The sequence below is a fragment of the Anarrhichthys ocellatus genome, unplaced genomic scaffold (assembly GCF_004355925.1).
Source record: "Anarrhichthys ocellatus isolate YVR2014 unplaced genomic scaffold, GSC_Weel_1.0 scaffold12, whole genome shotgun sequence".
Taxonomy (NCBI): Eukaryota; Metazoa; Chordata; class Actinopteri; order Perciformes; family Anarhichadidae; genus Anarrhichthys; species Anarrhichthys ocellatus.
In genome coordinates, this window is record NW_022280042.1 from 9737076 (window position 1) to 9761847 (window position 24772).

At 45.8% G+C, this 24772-nt stretch overlaps 1 protein-coding gene across 1 annotated transcript; it reads left to right on the plus strand.

Moving 5' to 3' along the window:
• Nucleotides 1-2100: 2100 nt before the first annotated feature.
• Nucleotides 2101-22817, plus strand: LOC116386205 (von Willebrand factor D and EGF domain-containing protein). Its single transcript, XM_031852239.1, has 33 exons — nucleotides 2101-2200; nucleotides 5191-5375; nucleotides 5563-5791; nucleotides 6010-6075; nucleotides 6526-6758; nucleotides 7991-8080; nucleotides 8164-8305; nucleotides 8655-8872; nucleotides 9590-9663; nucleotides 9753-10029; nucleotides 10244-10446; nucleotides 10566-11470; nucleotides 11634-11770; nucleotides 11849-12010; nucleotides 12098-12202; nucleotides 12840-12954; nucleotides 14234-14496; nucleotides 14699-14918; nucleotides 15012-15149; nucleotides 16751-17188; nucleotides 17357-17527; nucleotides 17976-18346; nucleotides 18418-18922; nucleotides 19004-19099; nucleotides 19183-19278; nucleotides 19443-19538; nucleotides 19630-19725; nucleotides 19814-19909; nucleotides 20021-20116; nucleotides 20346-20441; nucleotides 21525-21620; nucleotides 21735-21823; nucleotides 22104-22817. Exons 1-33 carry the CDS (start codon nucleotides 2101-2103, stop codon nucleotides 22122-22124), a joined length of 6225 nt encoding a protein of 2074 aa, XP_031708099.1. The 3' UTR covers nucleotides 22125-22817.
• The last annotated feature ends 1955 nt before the right edge of the window (nucleotides 22818-24772 follow it).

Below are 24772 nucleotides of genomic sequence, written 5' to 3' on the forward strand. Positions count from 1 at the left end.
TCTACTGCACTACACAGAGGTATTTCTTGTACTTCTACTGCACTACATCTGATGCCATAGAAGAACCATTTCTGGTTTCACAAAGATGGTTTTTAAGGGTGCAGAAGCAATATGGTTGCAAGATGTTTGTGTTGCATTGTAGCCGCCATATGTTCTTGTATGTTCCTCTCTTGTTTTGTTCTCACAGTAAAGGAGGATGTGTGACACCTGGAAGCTCTCAGGAGGCGGGACTTAAACCCCCCCCCCCCCCCCCCCCGAGTTGTATCTCAGGGCACAAACATCAAAAGAAGTGACAGATAATGTTAGGACGCTTCGGTCACTGCAGTCTCAAGCACAGGGAGGTTTTCAGGAGGATGATATGGCAACTTCTGAACACATGCAGGACAAGTCGGGAAGTTAAGAGACAAACTTTAGTCCAGGAGCAGCAGGGAGGTGTATAAAAGGAGAAAAGCTTCAGTTTCTGTCCACTGTGTCCTGTCGGGTTGGCCAATACACATAAGGAGATAAGTCATCCAAAGAAACCAATAATTCTCTAAAGTTGCTGTTTTGAATCCCAACAAGCAAAGTCAGGTTGAGGAAACTTCTCCCCCGACTGTCGCAAAGGTTCAAACGTGTAATGTCTCAGAGCTAAGTGTGAAAACTGAAGCTGTGAGACTTTCTCACAGTAGTGAAGTGAAGTGTGAATGAAAAGGCCAGCGCAGAACACCTGCTGCTCCTCGCAGGTCTAGTATTTAGCGGAGCGGTGCATCCTTTGGTCTCTGAAGCCTCCAGCACCTGATATTTACTTTACAACTCCCCCTGTTTTCAGGCACATGTCGAGGTCATGAACTCAGTGGTGCTTTAGGATGAGAGAGAGGAGGACAGCACACTGCAGTTATTGACAGAATATGAGAAAATGGGCCCCTGGGCACAGAAATGTAAAGGGACCCCACCTCACTACATAAGAACAAGAGCCATGAAGTTTTGGTCCTCTTGCATGTCGTTGAGACCTTTTTGCGTCTCTGTTTGCTCCTTTTGCATCCCTTTAAAGCCGTCTTGCATCACTTTGTAGTTGTTTTGCATCACTTTGTAGTTGTATTGCATCTCTTCATAGATGCATCTGGTTTTTGTCACTGTTCGTTTAATAATTCCTTCTGTATAACTTTATATAGCAGCATAAAATACACAAGTACGATGATAAAATGCAACATAAATACACTATACTCTGCTTTAAATCTCCCCCCACCCCAAAAAAACACTTTTTTGTATTTAAATGAAGCCTTTCATACACATGTTTCATACTGTTAATAATTAATTTCATGTGCATTATTTTATCCTCATGTTTCTCCAAATTAAAGCCTGAGGCTGCACGAACTTCCTCTACAGCTGCAGACATGCTGTGAGTGTACACAAGTACACTGAGTACTAACAGCTGTAGAATACTGCGTGTGTGTACAATGTATACGTGCAGATGTCTGAAGTGAATGTTTTTCTTTGGGTTTTTTACACTAAATACATGTTTGTCCTCTTTGTGATTTTAGTGATTTGCAGGAAATGCAGAAAGTCTTCCAACATGAGTCAGACATTTGGCTTCAGGAGTCCGGGTTGTTGTAGACGCGCACGTGGCAGCAGCACATGCGTCTCTGATTATCTTCATCTGACGTTTTCACTTACATTCGTTCACTTCCACGCACGGATCCGTGCCTTGTGGTTCCGTAGCAGCGAGTCTAAACAGTTCAGACGTGTTTATTTACCGTGTTGGAGACGCTGCTGGGACGAGTTCAGCTTTCATTAGGACGGAAGACATGGAGCACTTATTGATGTGTCTGTACGTGATGTGGATGAGAGACTGGGATCACAGAGGACCCACCTATAGGAGCACACTCCTCGGTGGTTTAGTGCCTCCTCCCGCCTCTTTTTTGGTCATCTTGCGCCGTTTGCACAGCAAACCCGCAGTTGTCCGGCGAGCGGAGCGCAAATCGAAAGCTTTTTTTTCTCTACTTATCAAACGGGAGAAGGGGAATAACTACAGTTTGCGCCACTTTCGCACCGTTTCTCCAAACTCTCAATGGGACCCGAAGACTGAAGCCAGCCTACATCTCTTAACCCCGGCCACCAGCCATGGAGTGTTGCTCATTTGGCTCGGAGCGCATGCTGTTCTCTGGATATTTACGCATCGCGCTGCTGTGGGTCGTGCAATTAGGAGCGTTCGCGCAACGTGGTAAGTGGAAAGCAAACTTGCTATGGCTTAATTTATGGCTTAAAACAAAAGGAAAAAAACTTATGATTTTCAAATGGTTCAGCTGCCATGAAGACACAAAACTACTTTTCATCTTCATGATCAGGGACATGAAGTAGATGGAGATGTCTAAAGCAACCCAGAGTCTCTGCTTCAAATCGTTATTTCCTAAAATAAAAAGAAGACATTACCTGTTAGAAGCAGCAGGTGCAGAGCTGCATGACTTGGCCCGTGAGGCTGCATTCCTGTCACTCAGCAGCTCCAGAGGTTAGATGGACCTTCAGAAAGAAGAGATGAGAGCAAGTCAGGCAGAGGACAAAGGTAACATTACTGAGACAGAAGAAAAACTCAAAGGTGCTTCAGCTGAATGAAACTCAATGTTTGTAAAATCTTAACTTTGAAAAGTAAATGTTTCTTAACTCATGCAGCAGTGTTTTGTGCTCGTGACCAGGGAATCTTTTGGAGATGATTTGATAATGCAACAAAGAAGTTGCTAAAAAGGGGAGATGAAGTTCTCTTTTTAAAATATTATTCACCACATTGAACTCGATTTATTAGGAATTCCGAAAGAAAAAGTGCAGTATATACAAAATGAAAGGAAATAAAGCAACATCAGTTCTCATAAACATGCAGCATGTCATCGAAACATAAATATAATCCAGTAAATTTATCTCCCATCATGCCTTTCTCTGGCTGATAACCTTTGTTTGACCTGAACATATAGCTGCTGTCTCGGTCAGTCAAACATGCCACCCTGTCTTCCATCTTGCTCATGTCTTTGTCTCCGGGGCGTCCAGCGACACATCAAAGCTCTGCGGTCGTAAACTTTGAGGCAGGCCATCGTAAAAGGAAACTCTGTGGGTCCTCGCACAGCTTTGCTACAAGAAAGACATTTGTGTTCCAAAATAAAGTCTACTGACACTCCTGTACCTCCGGGGGACACATTTCAAACAGTTTGAGTGTGAGATCTTTTAGTGTTGGTCAATCAGCCGCGAGCATGTTGGATATTCCAATGTCTTACAGTTGTATCTCTTTCTCCTCTTCTGCAGAGTTTAGTTTGAGACATTTTACTGCTTTCCCACCTCGTCAAGAATACAAAGAAAAGTTATGAAGCCGTCAGGAGCTTCATCCTAAAATCTTTAGTGATCGTGCTTTAAAAATCCTCCAAACCCTCCAAAGTACGAGCGTGTTAAGTGTTTCCTAACTGCTTTGATAATTAGTGATAATGAGTCGGTCTGACTGTTTGTTTCCGTGGTGAGTGACAGGCCGTCTGGGGGTTAAAGACCCGTGGCCTCAGTTGTGTTAACGCCACGCTCTTTCAAATTAATCTTATTTCCTGAGAACCTGCAGAAGTCCCTGCACATCTGGGCTGCTGAGGGCCTCCCTCCCAGTGGGGACCCCCCCTCCCCTCCTGGGGGCCACTTCATTAGCTCACCGCCCCCTCCCCTTCGGCTCTGTAAGCTCATTAAGCCGCCAAGTGGACCAGTTTAGCCAGCAGCCAAAGCCTCGCCGATTGTCCTCCTGCCTGGAAAACCTGGATGTTTGGACAACCTGTGACCCGGAGTCTTGTCGGTGGAGCTTCCAGACGAGGCAAACACGCAGACATGAGGCGACGTAAACAAGAGATTTTGCTTTCAAGGGGCCTGTCAACGTGAAGACCAGCCTGTAAGACCTTGTTTGGGTTTGGGATCACCAGCAGTAACTCTGCCCAGTCCATTCAAGGCTCTGACGGTCTGAAAACACCCTAAATACCCCGACTGTTTGTTTTCCCCGATGTGGCTTTGCTCAGCCGCTACAATCAAACTCAAACGGGAAAGTAGAAAGAGCAGCCCGCTTGTTTTTTTTGTTTCGCTTTGTTAAGAAAAGCCTCCGTTGACGACTTTGACCCTTTTCACTTGACAGATGTGGAGCTTTTGAGTGTGCTAGTATGGAAAACTACATGTTCTGCTCAAATAAATTCAGCCTGCAGCTGCAGAGGCCAGTCAAGTGTCATTGGCTTGATCGTCCTTTCCCGGGGGGGGCGAGTTTAGAGAGGCGAGAGGCTCACAGGAATGTCTGTTATTCTTAGCAATTTAGATAACCTTCGGGGGTGAAATGATCCTTCCTGCTCATCTCCTCAATGCCCACTGACAGTTTTAAGGAGCAAATGTGCCAACACTTCTTGTCATGTCGTCTGATAATAGAGTTCCTCGGGAATAAATCACTAATGTATGACAGGTATATAGAAACTCAAAATGTAGCTTGTTAAAATAGGCTCAATTACAACCTTTATCCAGGCACTCAAGAGCACAGCTGTGCTAGACCTTATGTCGGAGGTTTAGGACGATCTGTTGGTAGTATTGCGTCCCTTTTTAATGGTAATCTGTCTCTTTGTAGACAGGTGGTGTCTCTGCGTGGTCGTATTCTCTCTTTTATGTAGTTTTGCGTCTCTTTGTAGATGTTTTGTGTCTCTTCGTGGTCGTATTCTGCGTCTCTTGGTTGTCTTTCTGTCTTGGTCATTTCATGTCTCGTGGTAGTTCTGTGTCTCTTTTTTGGGTATTGTCATCAATTTGTGATTTTCCAACAGCAGGATTGAGCAGCTGAGTGTTTTTGTTTTCCCAAGGATCCATTTTGAAGGTGCAGGAAAGTTGACCATAAAAAAAGATTGTTTTGTCAAATTACGAATCCCAAGGCCAAGAATAAAGGTCCACACCCTTCATATGAAGCCTTTTGCCTCCAGTGTACTGAGAGAGAAAACTCAGTTAAGCCGAGGACAGTCTGACTCAGTCCTGCCGTTTGTGATAAAGATAGACGAAACGTCGTGGGAAACAAAAGTCTAAGATAAGACATGACTCCAGGGTAAACCTGCTGAGGTTCTCCAGTTTTCATTTCCTCTTCATTAAACTACATCCAGAAAGATGTTTTTTTAACCAACTTCAACACACATAACATCTGCTAAATCAGTGTGTAATTCCCACCATCCTTGCTCTCAGCTCCGGAGTGTTACCCGGGAGGTCATCGGACTTTGCGTAATCCCTATCGCAGTGTCGACTTCGACTCCACGGAGATCCAGGACACGGCCATCCAGGACCTGATCTGTGACCACTCGCTGTCTCCGGGCTGGTACAGATTCAGGATCAACAACAAGCCGGCGGAGATGCCGACCACCTGTGTTGAGGTAAGAGGCCAAACAAAAATGGCAGATGAGCTCTGCCAAAGAAGTCGTTCACATAAAACCACCTGCCTGCACTAACATCACCCAGCAGGTCGGGTTAATAAGCCCCTTCAGCTCAGGTGGAGAGTTTAATGACCCCCTCGCTGCAGGTAATGACTGTTTCTGTTGACGCCCCCCCCCCCCCCTGCAGATGAACCGCTGTGGTACACAAGCTCCGGTGTGGCTCTCTCTGAAGGACTCCCCCCTGCCGCGGCCCGGCGAGGTCCGCCAACTCTCTGCCTGCGCCACCTGGCAGTTCTTCCACGGCAGCACCAAGGACTGCTGCCTCTTCCGCATCCCCATCACGGTGCGGAACTGCGGCGAGTTCCTGGTCTACCGGCTGCAGCCCACACAGGGGTGCATGGGATACTGCGCTAAAGGTGAACATGCTGAGAGGGTCCACGAGTCCACTCCAGGAGAGTCTGAGCTGGCCTTAACATGTTCTCAAAGTGCTTTGTGCCATTAGGAACCACTTCCTGACGTTTTAGTTTTGAGGCCGATAACTATATTTAGAATTGAGATTTTTTTAAAAACTGATAACGATATACCAGCCAATGTTCGTGCACCTTAATAATGAGAAAAACATCTGATGTTTCAGTTACTCCAGATGTGGGACCCAGACTCTGCCCGCCAGGTGAGGTAGAAGTCAACGGCCGATGCAAAGGTGAGAGTCTGAGAATGTTGGCTTCTGCTTAAACCACATATTCTCTTTTGATCTTACTGTAGTATGAAGAATTTTATATTTCATTTACTGGAGAGTTGTACCGTTAAGTTAGTTTCCAGCTCTAAGCAGATTATAATACAGAATAATGCCAAATTTCTTTTAAATCAAAGCTAATTTTTCAATAGAAATGCAATAATTTATTCAAAATTACGCGTTTTTTTGCAAATAACTTCGATAGATGAGAATAACATTTAGAATTTTTGATGGTTTACACCGACTTACGATACGCAAAATCAGAAAAAAAATGGTCTAATTTATTGGAGAAGCAAGTTTTTACCATGTAAAGTGCCTTTGAGTACCTTATTTTAAAGTGCTACACAAATAAAATAAAATGTATTAAGTCAAATCCTCATCAGGGTTGTTTCGGGTAACTGCTGTCCGGGTTTTCAGCTGCCGTCCCGTCCTTGCCGTTCCGGCCCGTTATCACCCCGGAGCTCATCGGCCACAGTGTCCACCTGAGGTGCTCTTTCATCCCGCCGCCGTGGAACCAGCCACTGGGCTTCCAGGTGGTCTGGGCCAGACACATCGGCCAAAGCATGAAGGCTGAGATCAGGCAGGAATCCACACTGAATTCCTTCTCTGTGGTGGAGATGGATGGCGTCCACTTCAGGCTCGGAGAAACGGTAATTCCTGCCAGACCGCGCTGAGAGTTTTCTGAGAGCACGTGTGTGTGTGTGTGTGTGTGAGAGAGAGAGGGTTTGACCCCTGAAAGTGGGGAACGAAAGCTGCGGATCATGCTGACCTCTTTCTGCCTGGGTTCATCCTTAAAAGCAACGGCAGAGAGGCGTGTGTCATATCCAGTTAGAAGGAAAGAGGAGGGTGGGGAAGTTAAATCAGTTGCAGGCTGTGAAAGCCTCGCTCCACATGCTTCACATTTAATCTGTGAGTTCTGGGGTCAGTTATGTGAACACGGACAAATGCACACATATACAATAAAGCTGCTTCTTTACACTGTTTTCTTCGGCAACTTGCACAACAGAGTTGCCATTTTCTTTTAAACTTAACGGCACAGATTTAATGCTAACATGTTCAGTTCCAGTTCCCTGCCTTCAGACGGGAAGTTGGAAGATTTGGGAGGTTGGAGCGTCGGCTCTTCTGCAAGAAGACAAAGCACAGAAAAGGCAAAGCAGACTCATGGTGGCGTTTGAATACAGACTTCAGAGCAGTTACTGCAAGTCCTTTGAGGTCTGCTTCGTGCATCAAGACCATAAGTCATATTTAGATGAGACCAGGAAACTCAACCTACAAGAGAAAATGGAGTGATCGCTCATGAAACGAGGAACAAATCGGAATCAGTCGTTTGCTTGCTCCTTAGTTTCTCTCTTACAGCTGAATTTCTTTTCTGCATTGGGCGTAATAATTGTTATAATTAAACGTCTGCTTTGTTATAATTAAACGTCTGCTGCACAGCCTCAGAAGCCAGAGGCTGCCGACGGCTCTCGTTTCCTGGAGGAATTATCTCTTGCCAGGAAACATTAAGTTATTCGATTTCCAACGTGATGCTGTGTGAAAGCGAGGCGATGCCCCTCGATACAGCTGTGGACCATTGTGCTCGTCGTCCATGTTTGGGTTGTGTTAGTCGTGTTGCAGAGGGCTGGGCTCGCTCAGAGCCTTTCTTTAGCACATGTTGATGTCGCAGCTGAGTTGGGTCAAGGGTCAGATTCATTTTTCTTCTCAAACCATGAGAGTGAGTTAAATGTTAGTGGCGAAATGCTTTGATACTTTTTTAGTTTATTTAAATGTTTAAAAATCAATTTTGAGTTTCACAACACAACCCTGATAGAAGGATTAAAACTCTACTGTAACTTCTCTTTACGTGTTATTTTATGGATTAACGGTGATGTATTTCTTGCAGTTGTCCTGCAGCGTGTCAACTTTCAGAGCCAACTCCAGCCACAGCAGGTCTCCTCCAAAAGAAAGCGAGGGTTTCTACGCTGGACTGAAGGTAAAGGTGAAGCATTTGAGAGCCACTGTAGAAAAAGCCAGGTCAAACTCACCAAAGCCTCTTTGTTCCCTCTTTCTCTTCAGTTTTCTCCAGACTCGCTCCACATAGCAGAGAACAGCAAAGAGCACGAGGTGACCGTGCACAGCACAGTGCCCATCCCCTGCTACGGCGCCGACCACGGTCGCCAGTGTGGAGTCCCTCTGGCTCTGAGTGTCCACGAGCCAGGTCAGACCTGCAGGAAAACAGGAAGAGTGTTTGAGTTAACTGCTAGCTAAACATCTTGTTAAGTTGTTTGGAGACAAAATCCTAATGTTGGCAACAGGATGAGCCTGCAGCAACCACCACAGCTGACCAAACATACTATTCTGTTAGCCTTAAAATCCCTTTATTCGTATAATTATTTGTAAATTCGTGCAGAAAACTCTGCACACTTGTTTTGTGGTTCCTCATCTGTTGTGCTCCGACTTGCCCCGTACATCATCACATGAAAGCCAGCTCAGGAAGACATAACGGTTCTGCAGGCAGCTGTGTGCCATCCGTTAACACCAACTCACTGCTGTGTTGACATCCACAGACGGTCTTGAACACGAGGCACCAAATGTGGCGCTGTCCGCCTGCCAGGTAGAGCTCCAGCCCAACGCCTGTAGAGAAGGCAGCTGTGGCCGGGCAGCAGTTTTCGTCACCGCTGTCACAGACTTTACGCGGGACGGGAATCGTCCGAGTCTGATCGGCGTTTTGCCCGGACCCAGCGCACCGCGACTCTGGAGAAGCTACGTCCCGACGTCTCTGAAAGTGAGTTAACAGGAATTTCCTTCCACGTTCAAAGATGATTCAAAGATTCTGCGTGGAGTGAGAGTATGTAATTATCATCTAGATCACATTTATGGTGATTCAAAGTATTTTTTATATAAAACCACAATGCAGACGTTCCAGGGATTAGTGAACATTTGTAGCCAAAGCTCTTCAGTGGCCCTTATGGTCCTGTGGTATGCAAACTGCATATTACTTGGTCCTTACAGGGGTTCCTGGACTCCTTGAGGATGCCCAAGGGGTCTTTGAGGAGGTTCCAGGGGCCCCTTGGGTATTCCAAGGGGGCCTAGAGGGAATTTCTTAAGAGGGCACCAAAACTAAATGAAGAAAACAGCAGAGTCATATAATTATCCAAGTATTACTTTAATGAGAAAGACGGCTGTAATTACAGGTCGCTCTGTGAAACTGTTTATGTATACACACAGTTATACAGTGCTTTATGAAGATGGAGGGGTCAGGGGGGGTTGTGCCTGTTTGATGGGTTGACATCATGTTTAAAGAGCGCTGCTCTGCGTAGCCGTTACTTGCGTCCACACAAGCTGTAGCGTTACGCAAGACATGATGTCAGCCCTCCAGACAGCGCGTCTCTGAAGGGAGTTTTCCCATCTGTGTTTGGTGAAAACATCAAAGCCCAAGGTCAGAGGGTCACAGGGTGGAGGCCCCCCCCACCTCATCTTTGCTCTCCTAACCTCCCCCCAGGTCACGGTCCAGGACGTTCCTACTTCCATCTGCTACTCTCTGACTGACCCACATGTCATTACTCTGGACGGCAGGTAATTTACCTCTTGAATTGGTTATTCGCAGGCGTTAAAGAGAAGTTAAAGTTTGGCCCAGTAAAACATCTGTACGTCCTTCTGTGCAGGCGTTATGAAAACCACCAGACTGGCACCTTTGTCCTCTACCGGAGCCTCGTCAGGGAGTTTGAGGTCCACTCTCGCCAGTGGGACTGTGGCAGCCGTCACTACGCCGTCGCCTGCAACTGCGGCGTTGCGGCTCGAGAGGGGAACGATCTCGCCGTCTTTGACATGTGCAACGGCCAGCCGCAGGAGACGAGGCCGCAGCTTACCCTGAGGACCCTCGGTGACAGGGAGGGCAGTCGAGTCAGGGTGCTGGAGTCCCACCAGGGGAAGAAGGTCACCGTAGGTATCCCAACATTTTGACACTGGTGCAGATTCATTTGGAAAATCTTCACACGCTATTTTGATTCCCGGGAAACATCATCGGCTGTGTTCATGCTTGAACCGTCAAGAATTGAATCAAGAATGCGCAGCTATTCCAGTTTAAATGTTTACTTTTTCTTGCATGAGGAGATTATTGTTAATGACGCTGTTGGATGTGACTCTCCTCTCGTAGTTGATCTTTCCCTCCGGGGCCTTTGTTAGGGCCGATGTTGGCGATTGGGGGATGAGCCTGTCCATACAGGTGCCCAGCGTTGACTACAGCAACACGCAAGGCCTCTGCGGCACCTTCGACCACAACGGCAACAACGACTTCCACGGCTCGGACGGGGGCTCCTATGGCCCCGATGACCTGCATCGCTTCATAGAGGACTGGAGGTCAGTCTGGGACAAATACAAATGATTGTTATTCAACTTTAGCTTTGTTAGGACCTGATTTGGCTGAAATGGGAGATTCTACACAGAGCTGTTTCTTTCTTTCTTTGCGTGTGGGCTAGGATTGCTCCCGGCGAGAGTTTGTTTGACAGGACACCTCCCGGGACGATTGAAGAGGTCAGGAGGCCTTTCTGTCAGTGCCAGAAAGGATACAGCGCATCTCATCATGCCGGCAGAGCGATGAGGAACTTGTACAATCCATCCGCCCACTCCAACTGCATAGCACACGATAATGTGGATTACACATCTGTGTTTCCCTCTATGGACACAACAGTGGAATACATCGAGAGTCCGGAGACGGAGGAGAGCATCCTGGATATGTCCGCCTTTAACGCTCATCCTCTGGAGAGGAGACACCTTCGGTTTCACGCCGAGCACCATCAAAACGGTGATCTTGAACTGGACGGTGAGTTCAGGGAGGATCTTCTGCTTTCCACTGGCAGGCCGAGGAGACAGACGTCATTTGGATTCGAGCCCGTCTTCGCTGCTCAGAGCCTCAGCCAGGCGGATCTGGAGAACTTTGCCTACTTCTTCCCTGAGGATCACCTGGCAGAAGCCCGGCCGGAGGTGCAACCACAGTGGCCAACGCCGAGCGGCCTGACCTCGGCCAAAGCTCTCGAGGTGTGTCAGATGGCTTTGGCCAACTCCACTGTTGGTGCAGTGTGCCGGGGGCTGCTGGGACACCGCCTGGAGGAGGCAGTGGATCTCTGCATTCTGGACCTGCAGCTCAAAGACGACCTGGGCTGGGAGGAGGCACTGCTGCCCTACCTGGAGAATGAGTGTGAGAGGAGGCTGTTGGAAAACCGGACCCAGAGAGCCTTGGAGGTGGCCGGTCCTCTGGGAACGGCCAGGGAGGTGGTGACAGCTCTGCGATGCCCCAATTTTTGCAATGGTAACGGAGAGTGTACAGAGTGGGGCTGCCAGTGCTTTCCCAGCCACAGCTTCTACGACTGCAGCCTCGCCATCAGTGAGTATCCGGAGGCGGCTGCTCCAATCCTTAATGGGTTTAGCAGGTTGATTATTATGTTTTTACCAAGCAGACTTCTGCAGAAAAAAAGCATTTCTCTGCTGATGTCTCTGCTGAACTAATGTTCTCTCTTTCCGTTGATCAATAATCTCTCCTCTGACAGGCCAGCCAGTAGAGCTAACAGATTTGGAGAACAGTGGACTGTGTGACATCCGAGCCGTCAACTGTCGCAGCGTCCGAGTCTTCGGCCTCGGCTTCATCGACTCTCCCGACCTCAGCTGCTATGCCAACAGACTGAAGGTGAGGAAAAGCTAAGGTCAAAAGGTTTCTTTTTCCCAAAAAATATTTCCTCTGAGTTGTGTTGATCTGCCTCCACAGTACATGAACGGAGTTTGGGTTCAAGGGGAGAAACAGAGAACCAAAGCCACCTTCCTCAGCTCCAAAGCTCTAGACTGTGCTGTTCCATCTCTGAGCAACACAGCCGTCAACACAGAGGACTTCATGATGGACGACAAACCATACGCACGCTGGGAGATTAAAGTAACGTCTCTCGTTTGTTGGTTGTTGGCTGTTTTGTTTTAAGCCCCCCCCCCCATCCCATGTCAGCTCCTCTCTTTCCTGTTGCAGGTCACCAATGATGGCTCCCAGTACAGCCAGGCCATGGTGCTGACCATCTACGATGGCGTTTGCCAGGTCTGCGAGGCATCGCGCTCAGGACTCTGTAAGTTAAAGGTAACTCGCATACAAAAAGAAATACGTGTTTTTCCTCCTCCACACTGACGGCTCCAAACAACATTAGATTAATCACTGTGCCTCGAGTAAAAACTGTTAAAAACTAACAAATTGTTAGTAGGTAAGTCAGATCTTTGACCAACCTTTTTTAGGGAGGAAAGTCATCATTCACATGACAATTCAACACAGGAAAACTTGGACTCTCTGGTGTTTCAGACTCTAGATTTAGGAGACAGATGTGATTCAGTGGGTTTTTATATGTTATGAATAACTAAACCAGAGACAGTGTGGTTTCCGTTGCTCCAAACACGCAGCAGCTGGCTCTTTAAAAGCCCAACAAAGGTACAGAGGTTCCTGTTGTTTATGGGAAAGGAGGCAGAATAACATGTAACCTTGCAAACAACCTGGAGTGAACACATGCCACTGCAGACAGACACCAAGAGATATTTCTTGCCAAACTCAACTAAATTGAAGTAGCTTGAGCAGCGATGATGTATATCTAAAGGTGGATTTCCTGTTATGTACCTGGCATCTCCAAAGAAAAAAAAAATAGGTTTTACAATTTCTGGAAGCTGCATCAACATGTCAGCATTTTAAAAGATTGTAAATATGACAAACCTTTGTCTGTGGTTGCCAGGAGAGGACGTGTAACATCGACGGGATGTGTTTTGCAGAGGGAGTCTCCAGTCCCAGCAGCCCTTGCCTCCTCTGCGACCCGGACACCTCCAAATTCAGCTGGTCTGTGAATCAAGGTACAAACAACTTATCTTAGAAATAAAAAACTTTTTTCCCCCCCATACATCATCAAAATTACCAGAGATAATCTGCTTGGACACGGTCAACATTTCAGTCACATATATCAGGCAAAAAGCAGACATCGTCATAAACAAAGTACACACAAATGGCCATAAATATGTGGACAATGTATTCCTACTCCACAATCCTTCAATTGAAGATATTCTACAAGATTCCTGCTCCTAAAAAAACATGTTGAGCAATCATCAATAAGTAGATTCTGTAATGACAAAGAAGACCAGATGCATTTGTTTTTATTTTGTCCACATGTTGCAAGTTCATGGAGCAATACCCAAAATTAGCCACTCAGCATTTATTTAATATTTACACATTTAAACTTTATGTTTGGGGTCCTGGTAAGTAAACATCCAAAACTCTTTTGGTAAAGTTTTATTGTCATGTTTATGTGTATTCTTTGCCTGTGTTGAGTAAAGATAATACAATTGTTAATGCTCCACCAGCAGTGATTATTTTTTAGACAACATTGTTCCTCCAGGACGTGTTTTCGACTCAGCTTGCAGCCCACTAATGATGACTAACAGGAAGAACAGTATTTATCTTTCTGTTACCGCTTTGGTCATGTTTGTCCCCATTAGCGGATCAAAGGAGCGGAGGTTTAGGTTTCCCAGCATGCCCTGACCTGTCGCTTAACCAGCCTGAGACGAGGGGGGGGGGGGAAATCACACGGTTGATCACCACAGCTACACAGACTGACACTCAACAAACCCATCAGTTGGAATAGTGTAATACTGCATCCAGCCTTCAGGCCTGAGTTTACTCAGTGGGTTGAAATGGTTCCTCTTGATTTGATTTGTCTTGAAACATTATTATTAACGCCAAACATGTTTCTAGACTGTTAGGAATTCAGTGATAGCAATAATCGTATTAATCAGTTTCTTATCATTTGACCGTCATGCTGAGCAGGTGTTTCCTGGGATTATTTCATTCTTTTAAACATCTGTTTGGAGGGAGTGATTTCAGGAGGTGGATGATACATGATCTCACTGAGAAGAGAAAGAGGAGCTGGAAACGTGTGTTTACAATGATCCTTCTAGGGGGAACATTTTTAGCCAAACCGAGCTCTCTTGTAAGAGTTCATTTGAGGACAGGAACCAAAACACAAAGACTTGTAGACGTAACGGGAAATAAGAATAACTGACAAAAGAGCTAGTTGTGTTGTTGGTGAGTTGTGAACACTCACTTAAGTTTCTTAAGAGTTTCCTCCTCTGTCTTCAGTCAACGAGCCGCCGGCCTTCCACCAGCCTCAAAGCGACCTGCGGACATTCGGCGGGGAGAACTTTGTCTTCCAGTTTGCGGCATCGGACCCCGAGGGCTCGGCCCTCCTCTTCCAGCTGGAGGAGGGGCCTAGGGGGGCCTTCCTCTCCCCTGCCGGCCTCCTTATCTGGAGGGTCCCGTCGCTTCCTGAGGAGGAGGGACGTCAGACTTTTCACTTCACACTGTCAGACGAGTGCAACGCCCAGAGCTCCTTCACTGTAGAGGTAGAGTTGGAGAGATATAACATATTTATTGAAACTGTATTTAGCCAGGATGGTCCCCCTCTGTAGTACTTTTGGTATAAGTGTCTAACGACTGTCTCGGTGCTTAGTAACTCTCTAGAAGTGTCCAATACTGATTGTTAGATATTATTTCAATAAAAACAGGACCTACCTGAGCCGTCTCTCTGTTCCACCTGTAATACAGATGGACGTGGTGACGTGTGGGTGTCAGAACGGAGGGACGTGTGTGACGGACGTTCATTTCCCTGCTGGAAGCGGGAAGCACCTGTGTGTATGTCCCGAGGGGAAGCAGGGCGACGTCTGCGACCAGGATGTTGAGGAATGCCGGTCGGCTCCGTGCGCAGCCGGCAACTGCATCACCACCGCCGGCGGGTACAGATGCGAGTGTCCTGCAGGGTTGAAAGGTGAGATGTTAGTAAAAGTCGTTAAAAGTGGCATCACATGTTTGAAGAGGATCAGTTTATGATCGTGGAAACATCTTACCGTGTGTTCGGCAGGTGTCACATGCCTGGACGATGTCAACGAGTGTGAGAGGAAGCCGTGTTTCCAAGGAGTCCCGTGCTTCAACAGCTTTGGCTCCTATAGCTGCGGCTCGTGCACCAAAGGCATGCTGGGAAATGGGACAATATGCACAGGTAAGAATGAGCATAAAGAGAATACGTTTCAGGTGTTTAAAAGGACAGCAGCTAAAACAAAATTCACCGTTAAACAGCAGCAGTTGTGTGCATAAAAAACAATATACTGTATCCTGTCAAAGTACCCTTGAGCAAGGCACTGAATCATTACATGTTTTAAAAGATATTCAGTTACAGGTTTGCAAAATCATCTGTTGGCTAAAGAGCATAGTTTGATCGTTAGATGTGAATAAAATGAGAACTGAACAGATGCATTTTTAAATAAGTGAGATATTTCACTCAGTTTTAACGAACATTTTTCTTAATAAATTGCAAAAAACATTATTTAAAACTACTGATAATCATTTTTACATAAGATTTTAAAGTGCACACATACGAGACCCCTTATACATGATGACATAGCTCAGACCCTCAAACCTGGATCTCATCAGCCGGCGTAACATGAGTTCATCAGATGCTGCTGTTCTTTGAAATGCTGCAACCATTCTGAAGTCGTTCTAAGGTCTTGCAAAATGTAAAAAGTAAAATCTTTTTCTATGGGACAATTTGCATGCAAATATTTCAAGCGGTTGTACAATCACTTTGGATAAGAGCATCTGCTAACTGTCCAGAACGTGACGGTGCATTTGTTCATCGCGGGGTTAAAGTACTTGTGTTGAATGGAAACCAGATGGCAGCTGATACGCTTTGAGTTGAGGTCACTGCTTACTGTTGAGTTAATGCTTTGAAAACACTGCCGCTGTGGGAGAAACGCTGCTTCCAGCTCATGTTTGTGTACATGCATGTGTACGGATGACAGTTAACTCATCACCAATAGTTGTAAAGGTATTTATAAAGCTGAACACCTCCCAGCAGCTAAGAATCTGTGGAGATGTCAAGTTGTTGTCCTTTGAGTAAATCAGAGGTGTATGTTGCAAGACATTACCGTCTTTAAAAAAGCAAAGCATTCGGCATAAATTCCTGTCAGTGATGTATTGTTTGTCTTTTTTTAGTAGACTCATGAGGACAGATCCTTGGATGTCCTCATCCCCTTTTGTTTAACTGCTTACTCATCAGTCCTCTGATCTTCTGCAGACTTTGGTTTGACTCATTTCACCTCGTTTATTCAGTTCAGCGCAAAACAGGCATAACTTCATGTGTCTGTTCAGGGTGAGAAAAGAAGTCAACTCAGCTCTGAAAAAGTTCAGATGAGGAAAGTCGAGTCACAAGATGTCGGAGAAGTGGATTCAAAAGTCTCGTGATGTAATCTGTAAACAAGAAATGTTGGCCGAGCGAACGCAGGACGAATCAGAGTCAGGTTTGCTTGACTTGCTGCCAATCACCGAGTGTTTCCTGCTCCGCTCGTGGCTTGCAAATGTGTTAATAGGCTGTGACTGGCGCTCATGCCTCGTTGAGATCTTTACACAAACTCCTTCCAAAGTCTGGTCTCTTGCTGAGCGTCTGTCTTTCTAAGAGAACAACCTTTTGACCCTTCCAGGCTACAGTATATTCTTCAATCCTTCACCTCCTTTGCTGTTGGTTCATTGCAATGTGGATGGGGGCATCAGATAAAGTGTTTATTTGGCAGTACAAAATATAATCTGTTCTTCTTCATACAGCAGTCGTCCCCGTCTCTACCACATCTGCTCCTCGTACCACGGTCTACAAGACACCACATGTTCTGCTGCAACCACCCGAAATAAAGACAGACACTTTCCGGAAGACCTCAAGTGGCTCACCGCAGACAAGGGCTGAGGCGGGGGAGACCATTCCAAGGACTGACCCCAACCGGTCCCGAAGTAAGACCACCGCTCTGAGACGCATTCCAGGGATGAGCCTGAACCCAGCGTTCACTAAGCCGGAAAGTAACATAAGCATCACGGCAGGTACACCAATCGTTTCCCAAATAAAGAATGATGCTTTGAGAGAAAGCCAAGGAATTAAACTCAACCCATCCACCACCAACGCAGACACTTTCAAGAACATCTCAGGAGTTGGCAACACTATTGCAAAGACATCCACTCCCGCCCAGCCGTCAGGAAGTGGCAGACCAGCTTCAGGTACGGCTTCCAACAATGTCTACCAATTTAAAAAGTTAATGGTTTGTAGTGGACTCTACTGAGCTAACTTAACGGCATTTAAAAACTTACTAAAGGATGCTTAGGAGGACCTATTAGGGCCGTTGATCCAGCTCATATAGAGCACTGACCACAGTTTGTGTCTCTCAGGATCTGGTCAGTCTCCGGCTGTGAATGTGTCGGCTACGTGTGCCAGCAGGCCCTGCTTCCCCGGCGTTCAATGCATCAACCGCAGGCCGCCACATGTCGGATACGTCTGCGCCCGTTGCCCGCCCGGCCTTTACGGCAACGGACGCGTCTGCATCAAGAACGCCAAGGAAGGTAACGTCCGTCTGAACATTTCATTTAGCAAATAGACCTGCAGCTCTGACTCCTACTTGTGATCTCTATTGGCATAATAATAACAGAATGCAAGCATGGATATCAACATACAGGATTAAATACAAAGGATCCAGATGAAAACATCTGTCAGTAATGGGAAATCCCTCCAAACATTGTGGGCTACTGTTATTTAGTTCTGGTTCCCCTGATGTTTTATGTGGTTTTTTGGTTGGAATGAATGTCATTTATTGCAGCTGATGAATCACTTTAAGTGGTTGGAGACTGCCTGGATGTAATAACCATATTTTGGTGCTTTGATTCAGGGATCAGCTCCCGGCCGCAAAGTTTGAACAGGAGAAGTTATTTTCTAACAAGGGGAGTGGGGGGGGAGGGGTCCTGATACTGATACTCCTTTACTGTGGTCCTGAACCCTGCTGTCTTTCCTCAGCATCCAATCACCTTCCTCAGCAGCAGACGCTCGGCAAGACCATCCGATCCCCGCAGGGAAGCAGCAGCAAAGTCTCTCAGCTCCACTTGCCCAACCTACCCAGCAGGCACGGCATCAAACACCTGTCCTGGGCTGTCACCAGAGAGAACCGAGACAACGTGCCACGCAAGGTTCCCACTTCAGGGAGGGGGGGCGGGACCGGGAGGAGAGAGGCGATCACTGTCTCCAGAGATGTCCCTAGAACGTCGATCGGTGCCCTCCACGTCACTGCAAACACCCACAACACCCGCCACAGTACCAACCTCAGGACGTACGGCAGATCTAGGACGGCTATCTCCAGGGCATTTGTTCCTCATGTGACGTCCTCCAAGGTGAGTTTTGGTGCCATGCGTCGTCTTGATCTGTAGACATGAACGTCCTTCATTATGTGATCATCTCCCAGCAGTCTGAAGCAGCATTCACTGGTGCCACACCTGCGAAGGTAACGCCACCTGCTCCTCACCTATCCACTCAGTCTGGCAAAGGGACGCAGACCAAACAGACCCCCCAGTCTAAGCTCAACCACCTGTTGTCCACCTACGCCAAACCCTGGACCCCTCCGAGACCTGCCTTCCCTCTTACAGCGGCCCTCACCGCTCTGTCGTACTCACTCCCTGAGTCAGAGTTCTCCGCTGATGGAGATGAGGCCGAGCCTGGATATGAAGAACCGGAGACGGTCCCTGCATTGACCTTCACAACTTCGAGCAAGACGGCGTACAGCTCCCCGCTACAAAGAGCTACCTCCATCCAGGCAGCGGTGAGGAGCGGCACGACGGCGGACAAACACGTGACGACCTGCGCCGACCGGCCGTGTTTTCCCGGTGTCCCCTGTGAACCAACCACGGACGAGGGTTTCATCTGTGGGCGGTGTCCTGTAGGATACACTGGAGATGGACGAGCATGCAGAGGTACGGCTCCGTGTGCCTTCATCCCTCGTTTAATGATAAGAAAACATTAACTTTAAGGTAAACATCTGTCTGTTTATCCAGCTGTTTGCAGGCATATGTGTGGCAGGAACATGGAGTGTGCTGCGCCCAACACGTGCCGCTGCAAACCAGGCTACACCGGATTCGACTGTCAGACAGGTAAACAAATAAGTGGCTTACATAAATTATTATAGCCGTTTATGTATTCTTATATCGTCTGTTTGTGATCCACATTTTCTCAGCAATCTGTGAGCCGGACTGTATGAACGGGGGCGTTTGCGTTGCTCCGGGTGTGTGTCACTGTCTCCGAGGGTTTCATGGAGAAACCTGTCAGGAAGGTAAAGCGGTAGTGTCTCCGAGCAAAAAGAAAAAACGTCTATTAACAGCGATGCATCTTCCAATAATATCACATATGAATAGTCTTGATTTTCTTAAATTTGTTCATTCACAGTATGAATGCACTATAATAAATGACATAACGAATTAAAATGCCTCTCTGCAGCTCTGTGCAGGTCCCCATGTGAAAACGGAGGCAGCTGTGTGGGACTGCAGACTTGTTCGTGTCCTTATGGGTTTGTCGGACCTCGATGCGAGACCAGTGAGTTCACAGTTCCTTCATTTGCTTTGCTTTAAAAAACAAAAAGGCGATTTCTGTTACCAGTATGTGATGGATGATGTTTTCGTCATAGTGGTGTGCAGCCGTCACTGTCACAACGGAGGCCAGTGTGCGTCTCCAGACGAGTGCATGTGTCTTACAGGCTGGAGCGGACCGTCCTGTGAGACAGGTGGGTGGGTGTGTGTGTGTGTGTGTGTGTGTGTGTGTGTGTGTGTCCTCACCTCTGTAACGCTGACGCCGTCGTCTCCCCCCTGCAGCTCTCTGCTCTCCCATCTGCCTCAACGGAGGTTCGTGCACTCGGCCGAACATCTGCGAGTGTCCTCACGGTTTCTACGGCGCACAGTGTCAGAATGGTACGACTTCAGCCATCAATGAGTCAATAAGCAGCTCAAGCATTCATGGAGTTAATTTGAGAGGTTGTCTCGTGGTTGATTTTAGTATTTTCTTTATTGTTTTTCCTCCAGCCGTCTGCAGTCCTCCCTGTAAGAACGGCGGTCTGTGCATAAGGAACAACGTCTGCTCCTGTCTGCAGGGATACACCGGGAGGAGATGCGAGAAAAGTCAGTCTTTCTTCCTCCTCATCGTCACTTGTTTGACTAATTTATTTCCTTCTCTCACCACTGGTGCATCCTCTTATTTCTCCATCCTTCCTCACATCTTATCCTCTTCATCCTTTTCTTACTTTGCCATCATGATGTCCTTTAACCTTCCATCTCTTTATCTTTCCTTTATCAATAAGCTAAATTTGCAACATGTGATGTTGTTCTCTCTCTCTCTCTCTCTCTGCAGGTGTGTGTGAGCCCATGTGTATGAACGGCGGCAGGTGTGTCGGCCCAGATGTGTGCGATTGTCCGTCGGGTTGGCGAGGAAACAGATGTGATAGACGTAAGTGCCGTGACGCGGGAATCACGTCCCGTACAGATGTTTTTACATTGACAACACACTCCTCTTCCAGGTCTAACCTGTTAGCTCCCATGATGCATCAGTGCAAATGTCTGACGGCCTTTCCCCCAGTGTCATCCACATCAAAACCTGTTTTAGCACAAAGTTGTCCAGAAACTATCCAGCCAACAAACACACAAACTCATAAGTTGAGGTAAAAAAAAAACTAGAAAGATTAATCATAAGATCACCCAGCAGTGAAACTAATAATGAAAACATACAGACAGTTAAATAAAACAGAGAAAAACAGCAAATCAGCTGTAATTAGAGAATATTTGCTTGATAACTACGTCACTTTACTGTAAAACTCACCAAACTGAAGCAGGAACAGTCTGCTACACAAAGTTTCTGCTGACAGACGCTTCCTACAAAGACGCCTCCCGTGTGGAAACCGTGAAAACAGTTTCAGACATCAGAGGAGATGGATTAAGAGTTATCTGTTGAAGCTGTGTGTCCTCAGCCCCTCCTCTTCGTCAGGCGACAGCTCAACACCTGTGGCTCATCTAGAGGGGCTGTCCTCTATCAGGAGGCAACTGTACATCTCCACGGTGTTCCACAGCATTTGGTTTCCTTTCTACCTCTTTTGTTGTTGTTACTTCCTGTTTTACGGCTTCTCCAACGTGATTAAAATCAAACCAGCCGCTGAGCAGATCATTCAAAAAGACTGAAAAACAGAGGAACTGAAGTATTCATGCCTTACAGAAGGGAACTAGACATGTTTCATGTGTTTTTAGGAATAAAATGCCCGCTGCACATTAAGTCCTGAAGTCTGGACATTAAAAATGACACCTGTTAAAGTATAATTTCAACTTTAAACTGACCGGTTACTCTCCCTGTTTTATCTTGAACTCTTGAAGAAAAACGTTTCTCTCATCAGAGACCTTATATAGTTAAATATATCCACAGTGTGTGCGGCTTTACAAGGCCAGGTAATGTTTTTGCCCTCAAGTCAACCGAGCAGTCAAGTCCAAGTCTCCAAGTCCTCGAGTGCAGCTCTAACATGTTGATCCGTGTGTCGCCTCGTAGCCAGCTGCCTGCAGCAGTGTCTGAACGGAGGGGAGTGTGTGGGAGCCAACACCTGCCACTGCACGCTGGGCTGGCACGGCACGCTGTGTCAGATCCGTGAGTGTCCCGACGAAACAAGAAAATGATGCACTTCACGAATATCCCGCTGTTTTCCAAACTGAACGGAGACGTTTGTCTCATGACCGTGTCTGTCGTTGTGTCACTCCTCAGCTCACTGTGAACACAAGTGTCTGTACGGCAGCCGATGTGTCCGACCAAACGTCTGCGCCTGTCGGAGCGGATCTCTTTGCTCCAGAAGGGTAAGAAGGACTGATTATTTTAGTATTTAGGACTTTTCAATGACTTCTAATCTCTTAAACTCAAAAGACAAGTACAGCCTGGAAATGTTTCTGGGTTTTAAGTCTTCTAGTTTTCACTTGTTAGAAGTGACATCGAGGTCTGAAAATCTTTTAACGTGCTGAAATTGAGCCTCAAGGACTCCATAATATCCTCCTTTTTGTCATGAAAGTCAAAGAAGGAAACTACTTCTCTTTGCTACATTTTCTCTTGTTGATTTTCAGTGTGGATCTGTGTTTTCAGCTCCCTATTGGCCGAGGTTGAGACCCCCTCACAACCAAACAGACACCAAAGAGTCAGAGTTAAAGCAGCACCGATGCATCCTCCAGATGCAACGCAGCCATCAGAGCAGAGCGCCGTCACAAAGGACAGGTTCTCTCCACCGTCTCTGTGCACTCAGCAAAACAACTCAAAGCAGCGGGAGTTTAGGTTTCTACAGCTTGATAGCATGCAAAGGAATATTTAACAGCAGTTATACAACTGCACTTACTTCTGGACAAACTACTATTTATTTGTTCTCTGCTAAGCATCTGCAGTAATCTGGCTTCTTGAGTGCATATTTATGCAGAAACACTACAATACTGCCTCCGCCGTCACAGATCTAGGCTAACGGTTTCCCCCTGCTTCCAGTCTTTGTGCTAAGCTAGGCTAATGAGACAGTGACTTGTTGTAGAGCTACACATTCTGCAGACAGGAAATCATTTCACAACATTATAAAGTCTGTAACACTATACTTCTTATTGTGTACATGAAACATAAAGTTATTGATCAGGACGTTACAAGCAGCTATTATTATTGGGGAACATTTTTAAATGCTACGACACAAACCCAAACCTCTGTATGAGTATTTATTTATTTGGTTGTTTTATATTGTCGCATATTTCTTGGTGTATATATCTTAATCACTGTATTATCTGTTCTTTCTCATTAAGGCATTGTTTATTGGTTGTTTTGTAAGAAAACAAATAAATATCCTTTAAAGGTTTTCATTTCTTCAGGTTTCTAGCTGAAGTACTAATAATCTGCCTGCATTGGTTGGAAAAAGTCAGAAGACAACTTCCAGTTTGAGACTTTAAGATCAATGTTTAAAATGTTTTATAACAATTTTGTTTAGGAGATTCTTTCAGTGTGCAGAAGTTCCCTCAGGTTTTTTGGGGGGGGGGGGGGGTTTGGAGTGGGCAGCAGCAGAGAAACATTTGACTTTGCTCCAGAGTCCAGACAAATTCACGGCCAGCGGGTCGGACAGGAAACGAGGATTAAAAGATTAATGAGGCTGCGTTAGCTCCGCACCAATTAGGATTCCTCCCGTCCCGAGCACTGAAGAGCCGGCTGACTTCTTACCGCTGATGAGGACGGTTTGTTAAGACCACACGGAGCAGCCAGCAGGGTCTGCTGTTGATGTTTGTTGCCATCACTGTAATCCCTGAGAGTCTGTCTCAAAACGACAGACAGGTGAACACTTAAACCATGAAACTTCCCCCAGCTGATTACCCACAGGAAGTTTTTCTGAGAATATACAGATGCAAATATATTAAATGTGTCTTTTAGATGTTTTTCCGCTAGATGACATGTTATGGAAGTAAAATAGCCCAAAAGATAAAAGCAATGTTTTTGCCTGGATGATATATATCTGCTGAATCTGTTCCTGTTTCTAGCTTAACCCTGAAGGAAGACTTTGACATCAAGAAATGAGTCCATATCTTGTGGGGAGAAAAGAAAAAACAACCTTCTAGAACTGATCATTAGGGTTTTACTGCCCTCTGGTGGCGAAACAACAATATCAAGAACATGAACTTGAGAGAACGTCAACATGTTTCAATTTTAAGTCCATGATGTGATTGAAATTAAATAAACAACCTGAAGTGAAGGAGGCTATGAGCTTTTGCAGCAACGCACACAAGGCATCGTCCGTTCACAGATATTTATATCCACCCCCAAAGATGGCACTGGGCAAGAGGGGGGGGGGGGGGTCCATCCTGGTGGGCACACTCTGGACGGGACGTGTCCACCTGGACTGTTCACTCAATGGGAGCTTCAAGGCAGCAGTTACCCTCCATCCTGGACGCCAACAGGCAGGAAACACACAAACACACACACAGTTATTAGTTATTAAACTGTGTGAAATATTATGAAATATTTGTGATTTAATTTGTGCTGAAGGAGCACTGGCTTCACTGGAATAATTAAAGTGACTGTGTTCATTAAACGTCAGCATTTTCTGGATGAAGAAGAATACATAGTGTACAAATACTGCTTTAAGTCCTGCATTCCAAAATTTTGTATTTAGTAATTTAAAGAATAAAGTAGGTGAAAATGGAAAGTAACTCAAAATTGTTTCTTTCTGGTTTCAGAGATATAAAAATATATAAAATATTTTAATTGCAAGGTAACAAAGTATGTATATGTCTCTAAAACACGAACACGTTCTCCAGTTTTAATGTCTATTAAAAGAAAATACAAAAATCTAATTTGTAAACTTTGAATGAGGACACAACCATTTTTTATATAAAAAAATACAAATATAAAATACTGTTTTTCTAATATAATTAGTAGAATACATATTGAGTTGAGGGCAGCAGTCAGCAGAGGTCATTGCTAAAAAGATTTTATCAAATTATTATATTTTATTTTGTTCTGCTCTGGTGAAATAAGTTGAACGTTTCTGGTGCACATTTTTACATTTCTGTTTATTTAAACTGCACTTGTATTGATGAAAGAAGGTGAAGCATAACACTTACTTTATTTATTTTAAGTGTTTTAGCAAATGCATTGAAAGAGAAAAGTGTTTTGAACTATTTAACACATTTAATAAATTCCTGCATGAGGAGTTTGTTGTTTTTATGTAACACTGAATATTGGCCAAAAACAAAAATCAATATTTCTGAAGTGAAATTGGCCTTGAAGGCAGCCCC